The sequence below is a fragment of the Antechinus flavipes genome, chromosome 1 (assembly GCF_016432865.1).
Source record: "Antechinus flavipes isolate AdamAnt ecotype Samford, QLD, Australia chromosome 1, AdamAnt_v2, whole genome shotgun sequence".
NCBI lineage: Eukaryota > Metazoa > Chordata > Mammalia > Dasyuromorphia > Dasyuridae > Antechinus > Antechinus flavipes.
The window spans coordinates 254,164,810-254,183,677 of NC_067398.1; the positions used below are offsets into that span (position 1 = coordinate 254,164,810).

The 18,868-nt window shown below is 40.0% G+C and overlaps 1 protein-coding gene across 2 annotated transcripts in view; it reads left to right on the forward strand.

The window, feature by feature from the left end:
• The window catches only part of MICALL2 (MICAL like 2), a 64,691-nt gene that overhangs the window by 24,411 nt on the left and 21,412 nt on the right, over window positions 1-18,868 (forward strand). For both annotated transcript variants that reach the window (XM_052000327.1, XM_052000316.1), the window contains exons 3-7: window positions 269-410; window positions 7,370-7,554; window positions 9,053-9,186; window positions 12,829-13,854; window positions 15,981-16,219. In XM_052000327.1, the coding sequence (XP_051856287.1) occupies window positions 269-410; window positions 7,370-7,554; window positions 9,053-9,186; window positions 12,829-13,854; window positions 15,981-16,219 (1,726 nt within the window). The remainder of the gene's footprint in view (window positions 1-268; window positions 411-7,369; window positions 7,555-9,052; window positions 9,187-12,828; window positions 13,855-15,980; window positions 16,220-18,868) is intronic.

Genomic DNA, 18,868 nt, shown 5'->3' on the forward strand with positions numbered 1-18,868 from the left:
GTGTTACAGACCCTAAATCTCCTCCAGTTGTCGTAAAAAGATCATGATGGACTGAGACAATTGAGGAAAGCAGATATAGGATCATAGTTCATTGGTGCTAGAAGATTATAAGCCTTGGAAGCAAATGTAGGTAGAGAGAATTATTCAGAATGGCAGCATTTCCTTTCTCTTGCTCAACTTTAGCCATTGGGCTGAAGTGCCCTGAGGGACAATTACTTATCTCATCTAATAAGTGTCTTCTGCCTTTGTCCTTTCCCCTCTGTTGCAGGCATTCCAAGTGGCGGAGGAGCAGCTGGGGATACCAGCTCTGTTGGATGCAGAAGATATGGTGGCTCTCAAGGTGCCCGATCGATTGAGCATCCTGACTTATGTCTCCCAGTATTACAATTATTTTCATGGCCGGTCACCCAGTAAGTAGTCACTTCTCTCTTACCTTCTTCCTCAGTATTCTTCCCATAGCCTTTGGGAAGAATTGTTCTTTTTATTGTTTTGGGAGAAACCCTAGGGAGGAAGTCATTTGAGTTTTTATAAGTTCATCAACTCTCTTTCACCTCAACGGTGCTTCCTAACCTGCTTTGTGTATATAAGTTTCTTACTTAACAAGAAACTTGGTAGGAGATTGTCTGTTTTAGATATACAAAGTCTTGTTTTGTGGATGACATGGGTAGGTGGGATTTGGATCTGTCTCACCTCTGTGGAAAGAAGGAACAAGTTCATAGCGGTACCTCCAGCACCTCGCTGCCAAAAGGGAAGCTCAGGGTCTGGGACTGGGGTTAGATGTTATTTTCATCAATCTCTGAGAGAGGTACTGGGTTAGTTGCTGTCCAGACATTTCAGTCATACTCAACTCTCCATGACCCTCTTTATGGTTTTGTTGGCAAAGATGCTGGAGGGGCTTGCTATTTCTTTAGCCATTTCATTTTACAATGAGAAAATGAAAGCAAATGATGTTAAGTGACTTATCCAGAGTCACACAGCTAGTATCTCAAAAAGGTTAGTTTTTCTGATTCCAGAATCGGCACTCTCTCCACTGTGCCATCCAATCACAGTTAATTTTAACTGGGTTACAGTTAGCTCTTTTTGCTGCCCCCCAATAATTCTAATATAGGTGTATGAGTCTGAGTTCAGATTGAAGCCAGTTTTCCTAATTATGCAGGAAACAAGCATTTTTAAGCCCTTACTAAATGCCAGGCACTGTGCTAAGCACCAGAAATAAAAATACAAGCAAAGGAAAAGACGGGCCTTATCCTCAAGTTGTTCACAGTCTATTGGAAAGCCTCTATATGTGGACTTCCAGGGACGAGGGACTCTATATTTTATGAGGCAGCTCACGGCGTTTTTCAAAAACTGGGAAACTTACATTCATCCTAGTTCTGCTTTCTGGGGCCAAGCAGATGAAGTCTAATCCATAAGAGAAGCTCCTGTTTCTCTACTTGAAACAAGAATTATCATCCCATTTAAACAATGAGTGGATTGTCCAGTTCTTTGCCCCTCTCCCTGGTCTCTCTCTCTGACTTTGCTTCTGTCTCTCCCTCTGTCTCTCTCTATCTTTGTCTCTATGTCTGTGGCTCTGTCTGCTCTTCTATCTCAGTATGTCTCTGTATCTCTCTGTGGCTCTATCTCTCTTTCTGTCTCTGTCTCTCTTTTCTGTCTCTCCCTCTGTCTCTATCTCTCTTCTCTGTCTCTCTCTGTTTTTGTCTCTATCTTTATCTCTGTATTCATGGGTCTGTTTGTCTTTGTCTCTCCCATTCTCTCTCTCTGATCTGTTTCTCTGTATCCCTGTCTCTCTCTGTCTCTCTATCTGTGGCTCTATCTCTCTGTCTGTCTCCCTCTGTCTCTCTCTCTTTTCTCTGTCTCTCTGTTTTTGTCTCTATCTTTATCTCTGTGTCCATGGCTATGTCTATCTCTGTCCCATTCTCTCTCTCTGATTTGTTTCTCTGTATCCCTGTCTCTCTCTGTCTGTGGCTCTATCTCTCTTTCTGTCTCTATCTCTCCCATTCTCTCTTTCTGGTCTGTTTCTCTGTATCCCTGTCTCTCTGTGTCTCTCTGTCTGTGGCTCTATCTCTCTTTCTGTCTCTGTCTCTCTTTTCTGTCTCTCCTTCTGTCTCTCCCTCTGTCTCTGTCTCTCTCTGTTTTTGTCTCTCTCTTTATCTCTGTGTCCATAGGTCTGCCTGTCTCTGTCTCTCCCATTCTCTCTCTCTGGTCTGTTTCTCTGTATCCCTGTCTCTCTCTGTCTCTCTTTATCTCTCTCTCTGTAAGCAGTTCATTAAAAATGATGCTCACAACATCAATGGCAGCTAGATGATGCAGTGGAGAGACTCTGGAGCCAGGAGGACCAAAGCTCAGATCCGCCCCCCAGATACCCACCAGCTTCATGACTCTGGACAAGTCCCCCAATCCCTGTCTGCTGGTTTCATGAGCTGACAATTGCTAATGATTATATAGCGGTTTCTATATTCTAGGCACAGTGCCAAGTGCTTTATACTGATTGCCTCATTTGATCCTCACAATGACTCTGCATCCCCCCTCTCTCTTACTGAAAAGAGTGTGTATGTCCCCTACTACAGGCACTCAGGCATCTGGGTGGAGAAGTGAGGAGAGTGCTGGACTTTGGAGTCAGGAAGATTGCAGTTTGAATTCTGCCTCAGACATTTATTAGCTGTGTGACCATCTCACTTATAAGTCCTTAAACCTATCTCAGGCTTGGCTTCCTATCTGTAAAATGGGGATAATGATAGCATCTATTTCACAGGATTGCTGTGAAGATCAACTCAGAAAAAATGAAGATATATATGAACTTTGTGAACTTTAAAGTGCTATATAAATATTATTGGGGACACTGAAAGTCTGCTTTTGAGACTTCTGATTCTTGAAGTCCTTCAAGAACTTGTGAAACTCTTCTTGATAGCTCCTTTGCATTTTAAGAGGGAGATCTAGTCTATATAGGGATGGGGGGATGTTATTCTAAATATGGTGTGTAAGGGGTACTTGGCAGGAGGGTCTGTGCTCTCAGAACAAGACAGATAGAAGTCCCCAGGACCCTCTCTCCCCAAGTAGCATGACCTTTCCCAAAGCTCCTATTTTACCCAGTATTGTGTTCCACTCACCCATGATTTCCTCTCCAACTCTGCTGGGCTCAGCCTTTTATTAACATCTCCTGTCCCGCCTCCTTTGCCACATTCCTAATCTGAAGTTTAGAAATTCCCGTTCAAAACTAGTGACTCTGGGAATAGTGCCAACCTCTATGTTCCCTCCTCCCTTCATTTTCTTTATTCTATTTTCTCATCCTCCTTCCTAACCCCCCCTCCACCCCTATCTTCCAGCCCTGAGGAAATCTATTTTTCTTTATTTTAGTTAAATAGAAAAATCCCCTCTTTGGGATCTCCGTGACCTGCTGTGTGTTTTCACTGCTGTGAGGATGCAGACCAAGGCTTGCCCTCTGTGGTTCTGTATTATCCAAGCTCTAAGTCCTCTGGTCTTTTAATTGTATCAGGGGAACATTAGATAGGACATTAGTCTTGGGAGTCAGAGAACATTTTCTACCTTAGACATGTGCAACCCTGGTCTTCAGTATCCTTGTCTGTAAAGTGTTGGGAGGGAGTGGGTTGGAACTCAGTGGCCCCTAAGGTCCCTTCAGACTCTATCGCCCTTTATGTGATCTTTCTTAAGGCCTGATCTTTGCTAGACCACCAAGAGCTTACTTGAGATTTGAGGCTGATCCTTCAGGGTTTGGGGGAGGGAGAACAGTTATGATCTGATTCTTTGGTTCAGACTAAAAGGGCTTTGTGCAATTCACTGTAAGCTCTTGTTGGTGGCTGAGCTCCATCAATGCAATGGGAATTCCCCAATCTCCTAAGAATCTGTTTATAAGATGAGGTCTGGTGGAGTGGAAAGGGTTTGGAGTCCAAAGAGCTTCCATGAAATCTTAGCTATTGTGCTTGTTTCTCTATCATCTGGGTTTAATGTTTACTATTTATGTGATTTTGCCTCGATGACCCTAGAAAATGGCTTGGGTTGGGTAGCTTCTAAGTTCCTTTATAGCTCTGAATGATTTTTAAACTCTTTTAAAAACTATTTTACTCTTTGATCTCTTGTCTTCCCATCTTCCTCCCTTTTCTTCCCTCACTCCTTTCTCTCCTCCCACATTTTTCTCTTCTCTATGAGTGTTCTTCTGGATTTATTCATCCACACCATTTGATGACAGATTAATGTGCCACTACTTGGCCTGTAATGTATCCAGTAGATCTTTGATAGAATAATATTCTGGATTTCTTCATTCTGCTCAGCCAGTGCTGCACTGGAGGTGTCCCAAACTACTTCAGACTATTTCTGACCACAGAAGAAGGGAGACTTGCTAGTATATATGTATTTCAAGTAATATCCAAAAATAGGCTAATCCAGGCAATCATGAGACAATTTTTAAAACTTTCAATAGTATTTATTTTTCTAATTACATGTAAAGAGTTTTCAACATTCATTTTTATAAGATTTTGTGTTCCAAATTTTTCTCCTTTCCTCTTACCTCCTCCCTCCTCAGTACAGTGTGCAATTTGATATAAGTTATACAAGCACAATCATTTTAACCAGTATATGAGACAATTTGTAAACTAGATATTTGTAAAGCACTTAGCATTGTGCTCAGCACATTTCTTGTTATTACTTGACTTTCATTTGAAGTTTTCTTGGCAAAGGTACAGGAGTGGGTTGCCATTTCCTTTTCCAGCTCATTTTACAGAGGAGGAAATGAGGTAAACAGGGTGAAAAGACAGGATTACTCAGCTAGGATTTGAACTCAGATCTGCCTAACTCCAGGTCTGGTGCTCTATTTATTATTTATTATGCCACTCTAGCTGCCCCTAAGTTTAAGCTTATTTTTCTCCTTAATCTCTTTTCTTTTCTTATTTAAATTGAACCTGTCCTTTAAGATCCAGTTAAAAGGTGCCATCTTGTCTTCCAAGAACTTTTCTGTGATCATTCCAGCCTACAACAAACTCTCCCTTCTCTGAACTAGATCAGGGTTTCTTAAACTTTTTCTACTTGTGACTCTTTCCTTGAGAAATTTTTACATGATCCTGGGTATAGAGTTACATAAAATAGGTATATAAAACCAAATATTTACTGATAATCATAATTTTGTGATTTCCCCCCACATTCACATAGGTGATGTGACCTACAGTTTAAGAAGTTTTGAACTGGATTAGCACCAAATATCTCATATTTATGTACCAATTTGTAATTTTACAAGTGTTCTCCCTTCAACAACCCTATGGTAGGGGTGTGATAACATTTTTACAGATGAGGAAACTCTACTGTCAGGGAAGCTAAGTGACTTGTTCTGTGGATCAAAAGTGTATCAGAAGTGAGGAACACAGGTCCTTACCCCAGTTTGGTTATTCTGCCTCTGAATTTATTATCTAGCCCTGACATTTGGCATTTGCCTAGTCCCTAGTTCCTAACACCAGTGCTGGTAAGTGCTCAGTAAATTCTTATTCCTGGGAATTAAATCGAGCAGGGAAAGGTATGATTAGAGAATCACAATGTGATCACCCTTCTAGGAGGAGTACTTTGTATTTTGTTTGAGCCCCCGTACATCATGTTAGTCTATTGGGTGAGTTATAGTGAATAGAATTCTGGACATGGTGGCAGGAAGCCTCGAGTTCAGATCCTGCCTTAGACACTAGTTGTGGCGCTCTGCAAAAGTCATTTAATCTTTCTCACTCTGTTTTCTCATTTGTAAAAGGGGTACCTACTTTACAGGGTTATTGTGAATATCAAATGAGATAACATATAGAAAACATTTTGCAAATGTTAAAGTACTATTATTACTCTTACAACTAATAAAAATGACAGCTAGGTTGAGTAGTGGATAAAATGCTGAGCCGGGAGTCAGGATTTTTGTAAGTTCAAATCTGACCTCAGATGCTTACTAAATCTGTGACCAAGTCACTTAGTCTGTTTGCCTCAGTTTCCTCATCTGTAAAATGAGCTGGAGAAGGAAATGGTAAATTATTTTAGTATCTTTGCCAAGAAAACTCCACATGGGATCATGAAAAGTCAGACATGACTGAAATGACTAAACAAAATAATAATAATAACAATAGATAATAATGATCTTTCTGGATGCAGATGGCTCTCTCCATCATAAGTCTATTGGAATTCAGCCTATTCATTTTACAGAGAAATAAGGCTAAGAGAGAGGAGAAGTCTGTGCTGATGCAGCTAATCAGGGTCAGCGCCAGGATTTGAACCTAAGACCCTGACTCCAAACACAGTAGAGTCTTTCAATCACAACACACTGCCTCTGAGAATCTTACTTGTAACTGGAAACTGAGTAGATGCTGAATAAATTATATTATATGAATATAATAGAATGTTATTGTTCTGTAAGAAACGATCAGCAGGATGATTTCAGAGAGACCTGGAGAGACTTACATGAACTGATGCTGAGTGAAGTGAACAGAACTAGGAGATCATTGTACATAGTAACAGCAAGATTATACAATGATCAATTCTGATGGACGTGACTCTTTTCCAATAATGAGGTGATTCAGGCCAGTTCCAATAGAACTGTGATGGAGAGAAACATCTGCCCAGAGAGAGGACTTTGGGGACTGAGTGTGGATCACAACATTAGTATTTTCACTTTTTGTTGTTTGTTTACATTTTGTTTTTTTCTCTCATTTTTTCCCTTTTTGATCTGATTTTTCTTGTGCAGCACAATAATTGTATAAGTATGTATAGAAGAACTGCACATGTTTAATATATATTGCATTATTTGCCATCTAGAGGAGGGGATAAGGAAAAGGGGTGGAAGAAAAAAATTTGGAACCCAAGGTTTTGCAAGAGTGAATGTTGAAAACTATCTATGCATATGTTTTGAAAATAAAAAAGCTTTATAAAAATTTAAAAAATAGAATCTTACCTGTGACATTTATGTGTGTGTATACTTAATGTGATGGAGTGTGTGGATGAGCACGTGGGGATCAGGGAATGGCAGGATTGAGTGGAATCAGAACAATATTTGTTTTGGTCTGTCTTGGCAAATTCAGAAATGGAAAATATTTGGGGGGCAGTGGACCCCTTCTTTGGGGAAGCACCTGTCTAGTTTATCCTTTAAGGCAATGGTTCCAAATAAAAAGAAACTGATCCTTGCAGGCCACATATTAACTTAGGAAGCCACAAATGAACATTATCTGTGTTAGAGAATTATTTATTTTGTTAAACATTTCCCAATTACATTTTAATCTAGTTCAGGCAGACCGGGGAAAGCAGAGTTATAGCCCCATTACCTCTTGGCGATAGTGGTTTGGGGTGCCACTGGTGGCTCATTCTACTGGCCCTCATCTGTTCTTTGTATTTTCTGTCTTAGTTGGGGGCATGGCTGGAGTGAAGAGGCCTCCTACAGACTCGATTGAGGAACCTGTAGGGAAGAAAGTCATTTCACAGCCTGTCAAGCCTGCTTCCTCAGCCCCTGTGCAGCCACTCTCTCCAGTCCGGACAAACCCCATCGTCCAAGGGAAGAGCACAGCGACGGAATTCCTGCCAGCAAAACCTGTGAGCATCTCAGATCCTTCCCCTCAGGACCTATGTTACCCTACACAAATCTGATGTTATACTACAATTATAACACCCTGCCTTCGCACAGAAATCTTTATTTAAGGAACTCAAAGCACAATGTAGATTTTTTTTCCCCTAAAAATAGATAATCATTACCAGGAAGGTTAGACATTATAAATCTGATTTAAAAAAAAAAAAAAAAAGGTGAAAGATTACAAGGATCATAGGGATGTCTTCCAGTATCAGAGCCAAATGAGGTTAAAAATCCAACTCATATTTCTATTTCCAGTTCTTTCTAAAATATCTCTGATAAGATCCAAGATTCTCAAAAATCTGACATTTCAGTATATAGAGTTTTCAGATTGGTCCTGGGAGGGAAGAGGTTTACTTCTCATTACATTTGGGAAAGACTTACAAAGACAGCTTTCTTTCTCTAAATTTCCTATTCAAAAGCAACAATAATAATGTGGTAATAGCAATAATAATAGCTACCATTTATATAATATTTACTGTGTGCCAGGTACTGTGCTAAAAATGCTTTCCAGTTATGATGCCACTTGATCCTAACAGCAGTCCCAGAAGGGAGGTGCTATTATGATCTCTTTTTGACAAATTATGCCTATGGAGCTTTCTGGGGTTATTTTTTCCAGGTCAGGGACTCTTAACTTTTTATGTCATGGACTGCTTTTGGCAGTCTGGATGGATCCCTTCTCAGAATAATGTTTTTAAATATGTAAAGTTAAATAAGTAGGATATAAACCCACCCCCTAGTTATTTTGAAACATGGTTATGAAAATATTAAAAAACAACCTAAATTCACTGATCCCAGATTAAGAGCTTTTGCTTTAATTGGCAATTATTGGTGGAAATGACCAATTTGGGCTAATCCCTTCTGGGTTGAGAGGTAGGTTTCAGTTTGACCATTAATGAGGAAGGAGTATAGGAGTAGTAAGGGGTTCCTCCCTCTGGATCAGTCTGGGTGTGGCATTTTTCATTGCTGATAAATCTAGACAAAGGCCAAATTCTCATTATTCTCCAACCACTAAGTGAAAAGGAACGCTTTGATGGGTGGAGAGATAACAGAGAAAGGTATAATTGAGCCGGACTCCATTATTAGAACTTCCCTTAGATGTAGAGAGCCAAGTCCAAAGTTCAACAACTATTAACAGGAGCAGAATTTACAAGAGCAAATTATTGAAACAAGTTGCTGAAAGCTGATAATGTGGTGGGGAAGGAGAGAGTCATCACAAAAAGGGGAGATGGCTTTTCTCTAGCCACAGAATGAATAATATGCGGAGCCAAGAATTCGGCCCCAGAAAAGTGGTGTATATAATCTGGTTTCTCATTTCTTGCTAGGTGCTTTTTGTCCCTACCAGCAGTAATCATTCCTCCCAGAGATCATCAGCCTATGGCTGAGCACAGTTTGGGTTTTGATGTCTGCCAGATTCTTGGCTCTCGAGGCTGAACTGATAGGCTCTGTTGCCATCTCCCTTAGGGCCGGGTCTCCACCACAGGCAGCGAAAGCCCCCGGAGTTCGAGGAGCAGTATCTGTGCTATATGCAAGAAACATGTGCATCTGGTACAGAGACATTTAGTGGATGGGAAGCTCTATCACAGGAATTGCTTCAGGTAGGTCTGTTTTACCTCCCCCATCAATATCTGCCAGAATTAGGTAAGAGTTTTATAGTCTCATATATTAAAAACTAGAAGGGACTGTTTGATAATATTTCTATATTTACTTCTTGTTTATTTTTGGTGAGACAATTGGGCTTAAATTGATTTGTCCAGAGTCACACAGCTAGGACTTGTCTGAGGCCACAGTTGAACTCTGGTCCTTTGGACTCCAGGACTAGTGTTCTCTATCTACTGCACCATTAGCTGCCTAATTGCCACTTTTTAGAACCAAAGATCATGCAAATGATGATAATGATGGTTAACATTTATATACTGCTTTAAGTATTACAATACAAAATGCTTTTAACTTGATCTTAAAATTAGCCTGGGAGGTAGGTATTATTATTATCCCCATTTTATAGATGTGCAAAGGGAAGCTGAGGAAATTTATATTACTTATCTAGGATAACAAAGTCAATAATTGTCTGAACCTGGATTTGAATTCAGGTCTTTCTGTCTTCAAATTCACTGTTATATCTAGGTCTAAATGCTTTTCTACCTAATCAGTGACCAGTAGGAGAGCTTATAAACTCAGCTCCTGGTCCCTTGGCCCCTTGGCTTAATTCAAATACAATCAGACCTTGATTTATCTGGAATGCAAGGGAAATGGGGATTCTCAATTGGATTTTTGAAGGCTAAAGCCAAAGGCTGTTTTGAAGGTTTTAAAATGTGTGAATACCTGCTTCTGCCTTAGCTAGATAGTTTATTGAACATAAATGGATGTTTACGAATGTGACAAAGTCTCTGAGTCCTTATTCTGAATGTTGGTGAACCCTAATGAGGATTGGAGAAGGTGATGGGTTAGGAGATGGGGTTGAACTTAAGGAGTGCCATAATGCATGGAGCACTGGGCCTGGAGTCAGGAACACTCTTCATGAGCTCAAATCTGGCCACAGGTATTATGATTTGTATGATCCTGGGCAAGTCACTTACTTGTTTGCCTCAGTTTCCCTGTCTATAAAATGAGCTGTGTGAGGAAATGACAAATCACTTCAGTTTCTTTGCCAAGAAAACCCCAAACACCTTCATAAAGATTCATTCTTGACTTAACAACAGTAATAACAACTAAGACTGAATCCAGAACATCCCGTGGTAATAGTGCAATATAGGTAAAAGAATCCTTAATCAGACTTGACTTTGCCAGTAATTAGCCCTGTGATCTTGAGGAAAATCACTTTTGTCTTTAGTTTTTCTGTCTGTAAAGGAGTCTGATGAGATCAATAGTTCCTCATTCTTTTAAATACAGAGATTTGGCATAAAAATTAGGGAAAAAATTAACCTAAAAAACTTAATGGAACTCCTATTTGAAAGCAGCTAATGTCTATTGACTAAGATTATATAAAATGATTAAAAACCATGATTCAGTAATATTTTAAAGAAATTTGCATTTGACTAATCACAACATAAATTGCTTAAAAAAATGGTTTTCTTTGTGTGTGTATGTGGGTATGTGTGTAAAAGAGGAGGGAAAGACAGAGGGAAAGAGAGGTGGCGGAGTGGATAGAACACCAGCCCTGAAGTCAGGAGGACCTGAGTTCAAATCTGGTCTCAGACACTTAACACTTCCTAGATGTGTGACCCTGGGCAAGTCACTTAACCCCAATTGTCTCGGAGGGAAAAATAGAATACCATCACAGGCAGAAACCTAGTTAATTGAGGGTTCTGGCCATTCAGGTTATGGATTTTGAAATTTTCTTCTAGTTTATTCCCAGGTTTGGATTGCAGCTTCTGGATCAGTTATCACTAGAATTAGAAGCACGAAGCTGTGTGGCAGATCCATGGGATCATTACCGTAGGCTGGAAGGATCTAGTATAATCCCTCCCTTTTATAGTTGGGGAAACTGAGGCTCAGTAAAGTTTAGGGATTTTCCCAAGATCACATAGTACTAAGTGTCAGAAGCTCCATTTAGTCCGGGACTGACTCCTTGGTACCGCGCACACTGCATATGGAGAAGGCTGTGGGGGCGGAATGTCTGGGGTGGTGAAACCAGACAGCCTTTGGGGTTGACAGAGTGAGATTTAGAATGTGCACAAGTGAACCTTCTCTCTCCAATTCAACCAGCATTATTAAGCTACGACTTTGTGCAGAACAGTTTTTTACATATGGAGAGAGAAAGTCTTGAAAAGACACACTATTTGTCCTTATGGACTTGTGTCCTCATGGAGCTTGCTATTGAGTAGGAAAAGAAGATAACTGATATTATGTGGTCAGGATATGGTGGTTTAATTCACTGTGGAGGAGGACCATGGCACTGGGGAGGTGATTCCATGACATTCAATGAGTTGGATTTAATTGAGGGAGGAGTGTGTAAGGGACCTCACTTTCCCCTCCAGAGCCAATTGAACCTAGGAAGCAGATATAGAATAGGATGACTGGAAGTGGTCCTGGAGGCAGGGAGACCTTGGTCAGCATTTGAGAATTTTGAAAAATGCTACATAAGGTCAGAGGGAAAAGGTGTTGTCTATCCAGGAAGGCTTCATGGAGATGGCAGTTTTGAGTTGGGTTTCAAAGATGGATTGGATTCATCACATCAAGAGGGAAGCAAAGGCTGTTTCTAAACACAGGGGAAATATAAGCAAAAGGAATGATGGAGGTATGAAAACTCAGGGGGTATGAAAACTATATGACCTAGAGCATATAGTATAGAGAAACATGAGATGAGTCTGGGAAAATAGGAGAGTGACATTATAAAAAGCCTTGCGTGCCAGATACAAAGGAGTTTGAAATATGACTGTGGGGAATAGGGAGCCACAAAAAGTTTTTTTTTTTTTTTGGTGGGGAGGTGGGAAGGGATTCAGAACAAATTTTATTGTAAAATGTTGGATTCGTTTTCCTATCTTCTATCACCTCTTTATCTAGTTTCTCTTTCATTATACAGAATTAGCATGAAGTATTAAAGAACATTTAATGTAACTTTTGATTCTTCAGAAATTATTTCAGTTTTATTTTTTTTCCAATGAGGAAAAGTTAAAAAAAAGAAAAAGAAAAAAAGGCTGGGCTTTTTTTTTTTTTTTTTTTGGCTGAGGCAATTGGGGTTAAGTGACTTGCCCAGGGTCACATAGCCAGGAAGTGTTAAGTGTCTGAGGTCAAATTTGAACTCGGGGCCTCCTGACTTTAGGGCTGGTGTTCTATTTACTGCATCACCCAGCTGCCCCAAAGTCTGCTTTAAAAAAAAATCAGACATATCTTTGATGTTTAGGAGAGAACTTCATTCAGCTTGAGCAGAAGAATGGCACGATTTCTAGGTTGCTGGGGGCATGGAAGAGTAGGGTTAGAGTAAGATATGTCTTTCATTTCCAGAGGTAGGCTCCTTATATTGTTTACATCTATCTTTTCAATAATGTTACCAGGCTTGGTGTTGGTCATTCTAAGTTTTAAAGCTTGTAGATGGTCCTGCACCATACAAGTCAGAGGGCCACAAACACAGGGAATCCTTTTTTAAGTTCTTATCTCCCTCAGCAAACTTAGCACAGGAGCAGGTGGTCATGGAACACATGTTGATGGGTTGCTTGGAGTTGATGCTCCAAGGTGAGAGCTCACAAACTTAGATTTTGAAGAAGACAATTTTTCCCTAATGATCTTTCTTACATCCCCAGATGCAAGCAATGTTCCAACACACTCCACTCAGGTACCTACAAGTCCACAGGGGAACCTGGTGTCTTTGTCTGCACAAACCACCAGACCAAAGCTTTTATCCCATTCTCAAAGTCTCCTAGCACAGATCGAAAGCAGCCAGCAGCTGGGTATCCAAGCCGGACCAATCCTGTTCCAATGGACACTACATCTCCTGGGGTGTCTTGGAGAGCCCGGGAACCAGACAGACCAGTGAATGCTGGGCAGAAAGTCAGCCAGCCAGTCAGAGAACCCGTGGGAAATTCCATTCCCAAGGGTTTTGTCCAGTCTTCTGGGAGCCCATCTTCCGTGGGCAATAGTGTCGTGAACTCCCTCAGCCCCATCAACCCGGCCCTCCACAAGTCAACTTCCAGCACAAATACCCCGTCAAACTCTTTCCTCAACCCATTTACCCAGAACTCTTCTGCAGCAGGAGGCAAGCCGAGTGCTGTTACCAATAACTCCCCTACAGGATGGTCATCTGCTCAAAGAAAGTCAGACTCACCTACTACCCCCTCCCTGACCAAATTAGATTATCACTCAACTTCTCCTCAGGGCAAATCAAGTTTTAGTGCAACTTCTCAGAGCCTACACACTTCTCCTCTGAGCAAAGCAGACTCTCCAGCAGGAACCCAGAGCATCACTTCTCAGATCAAACCAGACTTTCGTGCAGGTTCTCAAATCCAATCAAACTCACACACGGCTGCTTCCCAGCACAAAGCAGACTCAAGCCCCAGTAGCTGGACTTCCTCTGCATCCAAAACCCAGCAAGCTCGGCAAAAGTTCTTCCAGTCTTCGGAGCCCTCAGCTGGCAAAGCCCCGACCCCCAAGGAGTATGGTTTGACTTTTACTTCCTCCCAGGCAGCTGGGAAAACTCCCTTGGGAGTCACAGCTGCTCCTTCTCAGTATGCAAAGGACAAGGCTCGCATCTTCCTTGTGAAGAACCTTATGCTGGGACAAGATTCTGCCTCAAATGGTCAGGAAGGTACCACTGCCCAAGGTCCTAGGAGGTAAAGGGAATTTTTCCTCACATGTGCTCTGGATAATTAATATTTTCTTTTTTTCCTCCACAGTATTTTATTCTTCCAAATACACCTAAAAATAATTTTCAACATTCATTTTTGTAAGAGTTTGTGTTCCAAAATTTTTTCTCTCCTCCCTCCCTAAGACAGCAAGCAATCTAATGTAGGTTAAATAAATATATGCAATTCTTTTAAACATCTTTTCATATTTGTCATGTGCAAGAAAAATCAGACCAAAAGGGAAAAAAAACATGAAAAAGAAACAACAACAAAAGGTGAAAATAATATGCTTTGATCCACATCCAATCTCCATAGTTCTCTCTCTGGATGTGGATAGCATTAAAAAAATTAATATTTTCTTAATTATTTCAATATGATTGATTTTGAGGGGGATAAGCTTATGTATTTTTTATGCATTTAAAACGCCATTCAGAGAAAAGGGTCCATAGATTGTATCAGACTACCAAAGTAGTTCACAAAAAAAGATTAAGGAGACCCATTCTCTCTCCTACTATATATGGAAAGAACACTATGTGTTTATGTAAGCCAGGAGGTGAATATATCTATGGCTTGAATGACAGAAATAGTATGTAAAGTGATTTTTAGAGTGGAAGGAATTGGATTCATACAGACACGAAAGAGCCTGTATGGAAGAGAAAAGATAGTATCAATACTCTCTTGTGTTTGACTACCATGGTAATATGTAGAGGGTCTGGAAGATCCGGGCCAGTATCTCTGGGATTGGAAAGGCCCACAGTTTGGAGTTTCAATCTTGATAAGTTGGATCACCCTTTGGGAGCAAGGGATGTTTTTATTTTTTTCATTAAATCAAAAAAAAATTTTTCAACTAAAAATCATTTATTTTCTCTACCTCCTTTCCTTCTACTGAGGAAAAAAAAAGTAAAACTCTTATAACAAATATACATAGTCAAACAAAACAAATTCTCACATTGGCCATGTCTCATTTTCCATATTGAGTCTACCATATCTTTGTCAGGCTTTTATCGTTGGTCCTTTGGAATCATGGTTGATGTTTGCTTGGTCAGAGTTCTTAAGTCTTTTGAAGTTTTTCAGTTTTATAATTTTGTTGTTATTGTGTAAATTGTTTTAGTCCTTACTTGGTGCATTAGTTCATATTCTTCTCAAGGTTTCTCTGAAATCCTTTCATCATTCCTGAAGCACAATAGCATTCCATTCCATATCATCCTTTGTTTAGCCTCTTTTCCTCTTATAGGCACCCCTTAATTTTCTGTTCTTTGCCATCATAAAAGAAAAAAAAGTAAGGAAAAAAGAGCTGCTATAAATACTTTTGTGCCCAGGTAGTTTCTCCTCCTCAATGGGTCTAAATGAGGCTGTAATGCTCTTGTCCACCAGGTGAGAAGGGAAGATTTGATGTTTAGAAAGTGAATAGATTAAAAAACAATAAACCAATATCCAGCCTGAGAAGCTTAAGATATGTGTGGTTCCCATCTTAGCCTCCTTACACCCCCTAAATTTGGACTGTTTAGATAGTCCCAAGGGATGGTGCTCCCAGGGCATGTCCCATCTTTCCAACAGGCTTGGGCAGTCTTGTCAGTCAGGTGGTATATCTGTGTGTATAATGGTGTATTCCCCCCCCCCCCTAAAAATGCAATTTTTATTAAGTACAAATGGTAACTCAAACAAAGCTTTAAAAGTTCATTCATTCATCCACGTGGATGCTCAATAAACATACTCCTAGTTGGAGCCAGCTCTTGGTTATTTGCATGTGGATTTGCCATATGTGGATTATCATGGTGTATTTTTTTAACCCCACCTTGGCTTCTCCTTGCTTCCCCCCAGCCTGTTTCTGGGCCTCTGCCTGAAACCATCCACTGTTATGTGCCGAAGGGTCCAGAACCAAATGAATAAGTCAACTCACCCCAAATATAATTGGCAGGAGTAATCACTCCTCCCACATCAAAACTCCTCTCCATAACAACAAAGAACCAACCTAAACCTTTGATTTGCAATTTTATCATCCACTGCTCCCTTCCATGAGTATAGATCCTTAAAAACTGATTAAAAATGAAAGGGAGAAAGACCTCCCAGAGACCTTTCCTGTGACTTCCTCCATGTCTTGTTACTTCTACCAGGTCTCCGACCCCCTCCCGCGCTCTGACACCAGATCCTAAAGCTGAAGGGCCAAGAGGGACCCCTAAGACAAAGCTGGAGTCTGCGTCTCCCCGGCCTGGCAGAGTGACAGAACTCTCACCCCAGAGCAAGGTTTCTGCACCAGCATCACCCCAAAGAACAAAGAAGAGCCCCACCTTTTCTCGTCCTGGCAACGAGCTCATAAACGCCAGACAGAAGCCAGACACCTCGATGGTAAACGGTGAGGTTCCTTGTCTGCTCTCCCCTCCCTCTTTTATTAGGTTGCTCTGAAGGATTATTCTTTCACAATATTATTTGGCTCCATTTATTCTTCTGCTTTGAAATATTACTGCAGGATCCCTCCATCTGTGATAACCAGGGTGTCATTCCTGCTAATACAAACTATCCCCAAAGGCCCAGGGGATCCAGAGAATATTCTTCCAGGACATGGTTTTCACTGAATCCTTGAGTGCAGATGAACTGTGTCCCTGAAGGGGTGGGGCACATGAACAAATACTGCCCCATCTCATTGATTACTGCCCCCCAACCACTCCCCCCCTACAGTAACAGAAGGGCAAAGGCAAACCCTGTGGGCCCACAAACAGGAACATGTCCAGGGGCTACCCAGACTCATCCACAAGCCTCATCTGGATCTTCCATTCAATATATACACGTGGAAGCTTTTGGTAAACCCACAGAATATAGCAGCTGACTTTGCCCAAGATCAATCAATCAATTGGTCAATCAATAGGCATTTATTAATTACCTACTATGTTCCAGTTGCTAGGAATATAAAGACAAAGAAAAGAATCTACTCTCTAAGAAGTACTATATTATCAGGGGACTTAACATGTACATGTAGAATCATATGCAGAATTGATGCAAAGATTCATCTTCCTGAGTTCAAATCCATCCTCAGACACTTAAAGCTGTGTGATTCTGGGCAGGGTATTTAACTCTATCTGTTTCCTCATCTATTAAAAAAATATATATATAGATATATGTCTATATATATATATATATACACATAGATAGATATCTAGAGAAGGAAATGGTAAATCACTCTAGCATCTACCAAGAAAACCTTAAATGGGTTTAATGAAGAATTGGACTTGACTGAAATGACTGAACAACTACTACAAAGTAATTAGGGAAAGAGTTTTCTGTGGTGAAGTTTGAGGGAATCGGGGAAAGCTTCATATAAAAGGTATATTTTGAAGGAAGTGAAAGATTCTTTGAGGTAGAAGTGAGAAGGGATTGTACTGCAGAAAGGAGGACTTGTCTAATGCAAAAGCATGGAGATGAGAGATCCAGTGCTATATATGAGGGACATGCAGTCCAGAAGATAGATTTTCTTTCTTTCTTTTTTAGTTTTTTATTTTCATTTTTCATTATTTTTATTTTCAAAATATATGTATATGATATATATAATATATAAAAATATATGATATTTATATCATATATATATCATATATATTTTATATTTCAACATTTACCTTTGCAAAACATAGTATTCCAATTTTTTTTTCTCCCTCCCTTCCTCCCACCCTTTCCCTTAGACAGTCCATAATCCAATATATGTTAAACATGTGCAATTACAGAAGATAGATTTTCCACAGAATGGAAACAGTGTTGAACTTGGATTCAGGAAATGTACTCTTATCTTTGACACTAGATATGTTAACGTGGATAATAAGCCATTTAAGCCCCTCTGAATCAAATCACAGGGTGGTGAGAACCCTATGAATTTGGCTGACTTTGCTACTTTATCACTTTTGTGAATTTGGACAAAGTAATTAACCTTTCTGGGCTTCAACTACCTCATCTTGCAGATGGAAAAGTTGGACTCATTGATATCTAAAGTCCCATCCAGTTCTTAATTTATGATCTAATGATCTGTGCATTAGGAAGATTACTTAGTTTTCAGTCTAAAGGATTGATTGGAGAGGGGAATAGCCTGGTGATAGACCAGTGAGGGGGCCATGGCTATTGTCCATTGGAGAAAAGACAAGGACTTGATCTACGATGGCAGGAGTGAGAGGTGAGAGGAAGGGGCTGGTATAATCAATGTTGAAGAAATTGTCAATGAGACCAGGCTGTTGATTGGACATGATGGATGATGAAGAGTGGAAAGTTAGATAGCTTGAGGATAAGCTTAAATGTTAATGAAGTTAGGAAATAGGAAAGGGAAAGTTAATAATAATAATAATAATAATAATTATTATTATTATTATTTTAGCTTGCATTATATAGCTCTTTAAGGTCAGCAAAATGCTTAACAAACATTATTTCATTTGGTCCTCAAAATAACCTTGGGAGATAGGCTCTATTATTATTTTCATTTAACAAATGAGGAAACAGGAAGAAGGTTAAGTGACTCCCAGGGTCACGCAACTAGTAAGAGGCTAAGGAAAGATTTGAACTCAGATCTTTCTGGCTCTAAATCCTACACTCCATCCACTGCCTCAAAAAAAAGATGATTTTAATTGTGCATCTGCTGAATTGGAGGTAATGGTAAGCAGGTCCAGGTAGAGATGAGTCATTGTGGACGATTCATCAAAAACAACTCATGCTAACCGCATTTCCTTGACAATGTTTTCATTATGCTGTAATCTTAGACTACTTCCTAGTATCCCCTATCTCCACATTATTATGCCAGTGTCAGCAATATTTGAAATTTATTTCCTTTTTAACTTACCAAGTTAGCACAGGCTAGTGAGTTGCTTGAGACAAAGGACTTCTTTTGCCTTTTTTTTTTTTTTTTTTTTTTTAATCCCCTATGTTTTGCATGGCCCCTGATACTTAGTAGGCACTTAATAAATGTTAATTGACTGAGTAACTGAGGTATATTCAGAATGGTATTTAACTAGCTAGGGGTACAAAGTAGTGT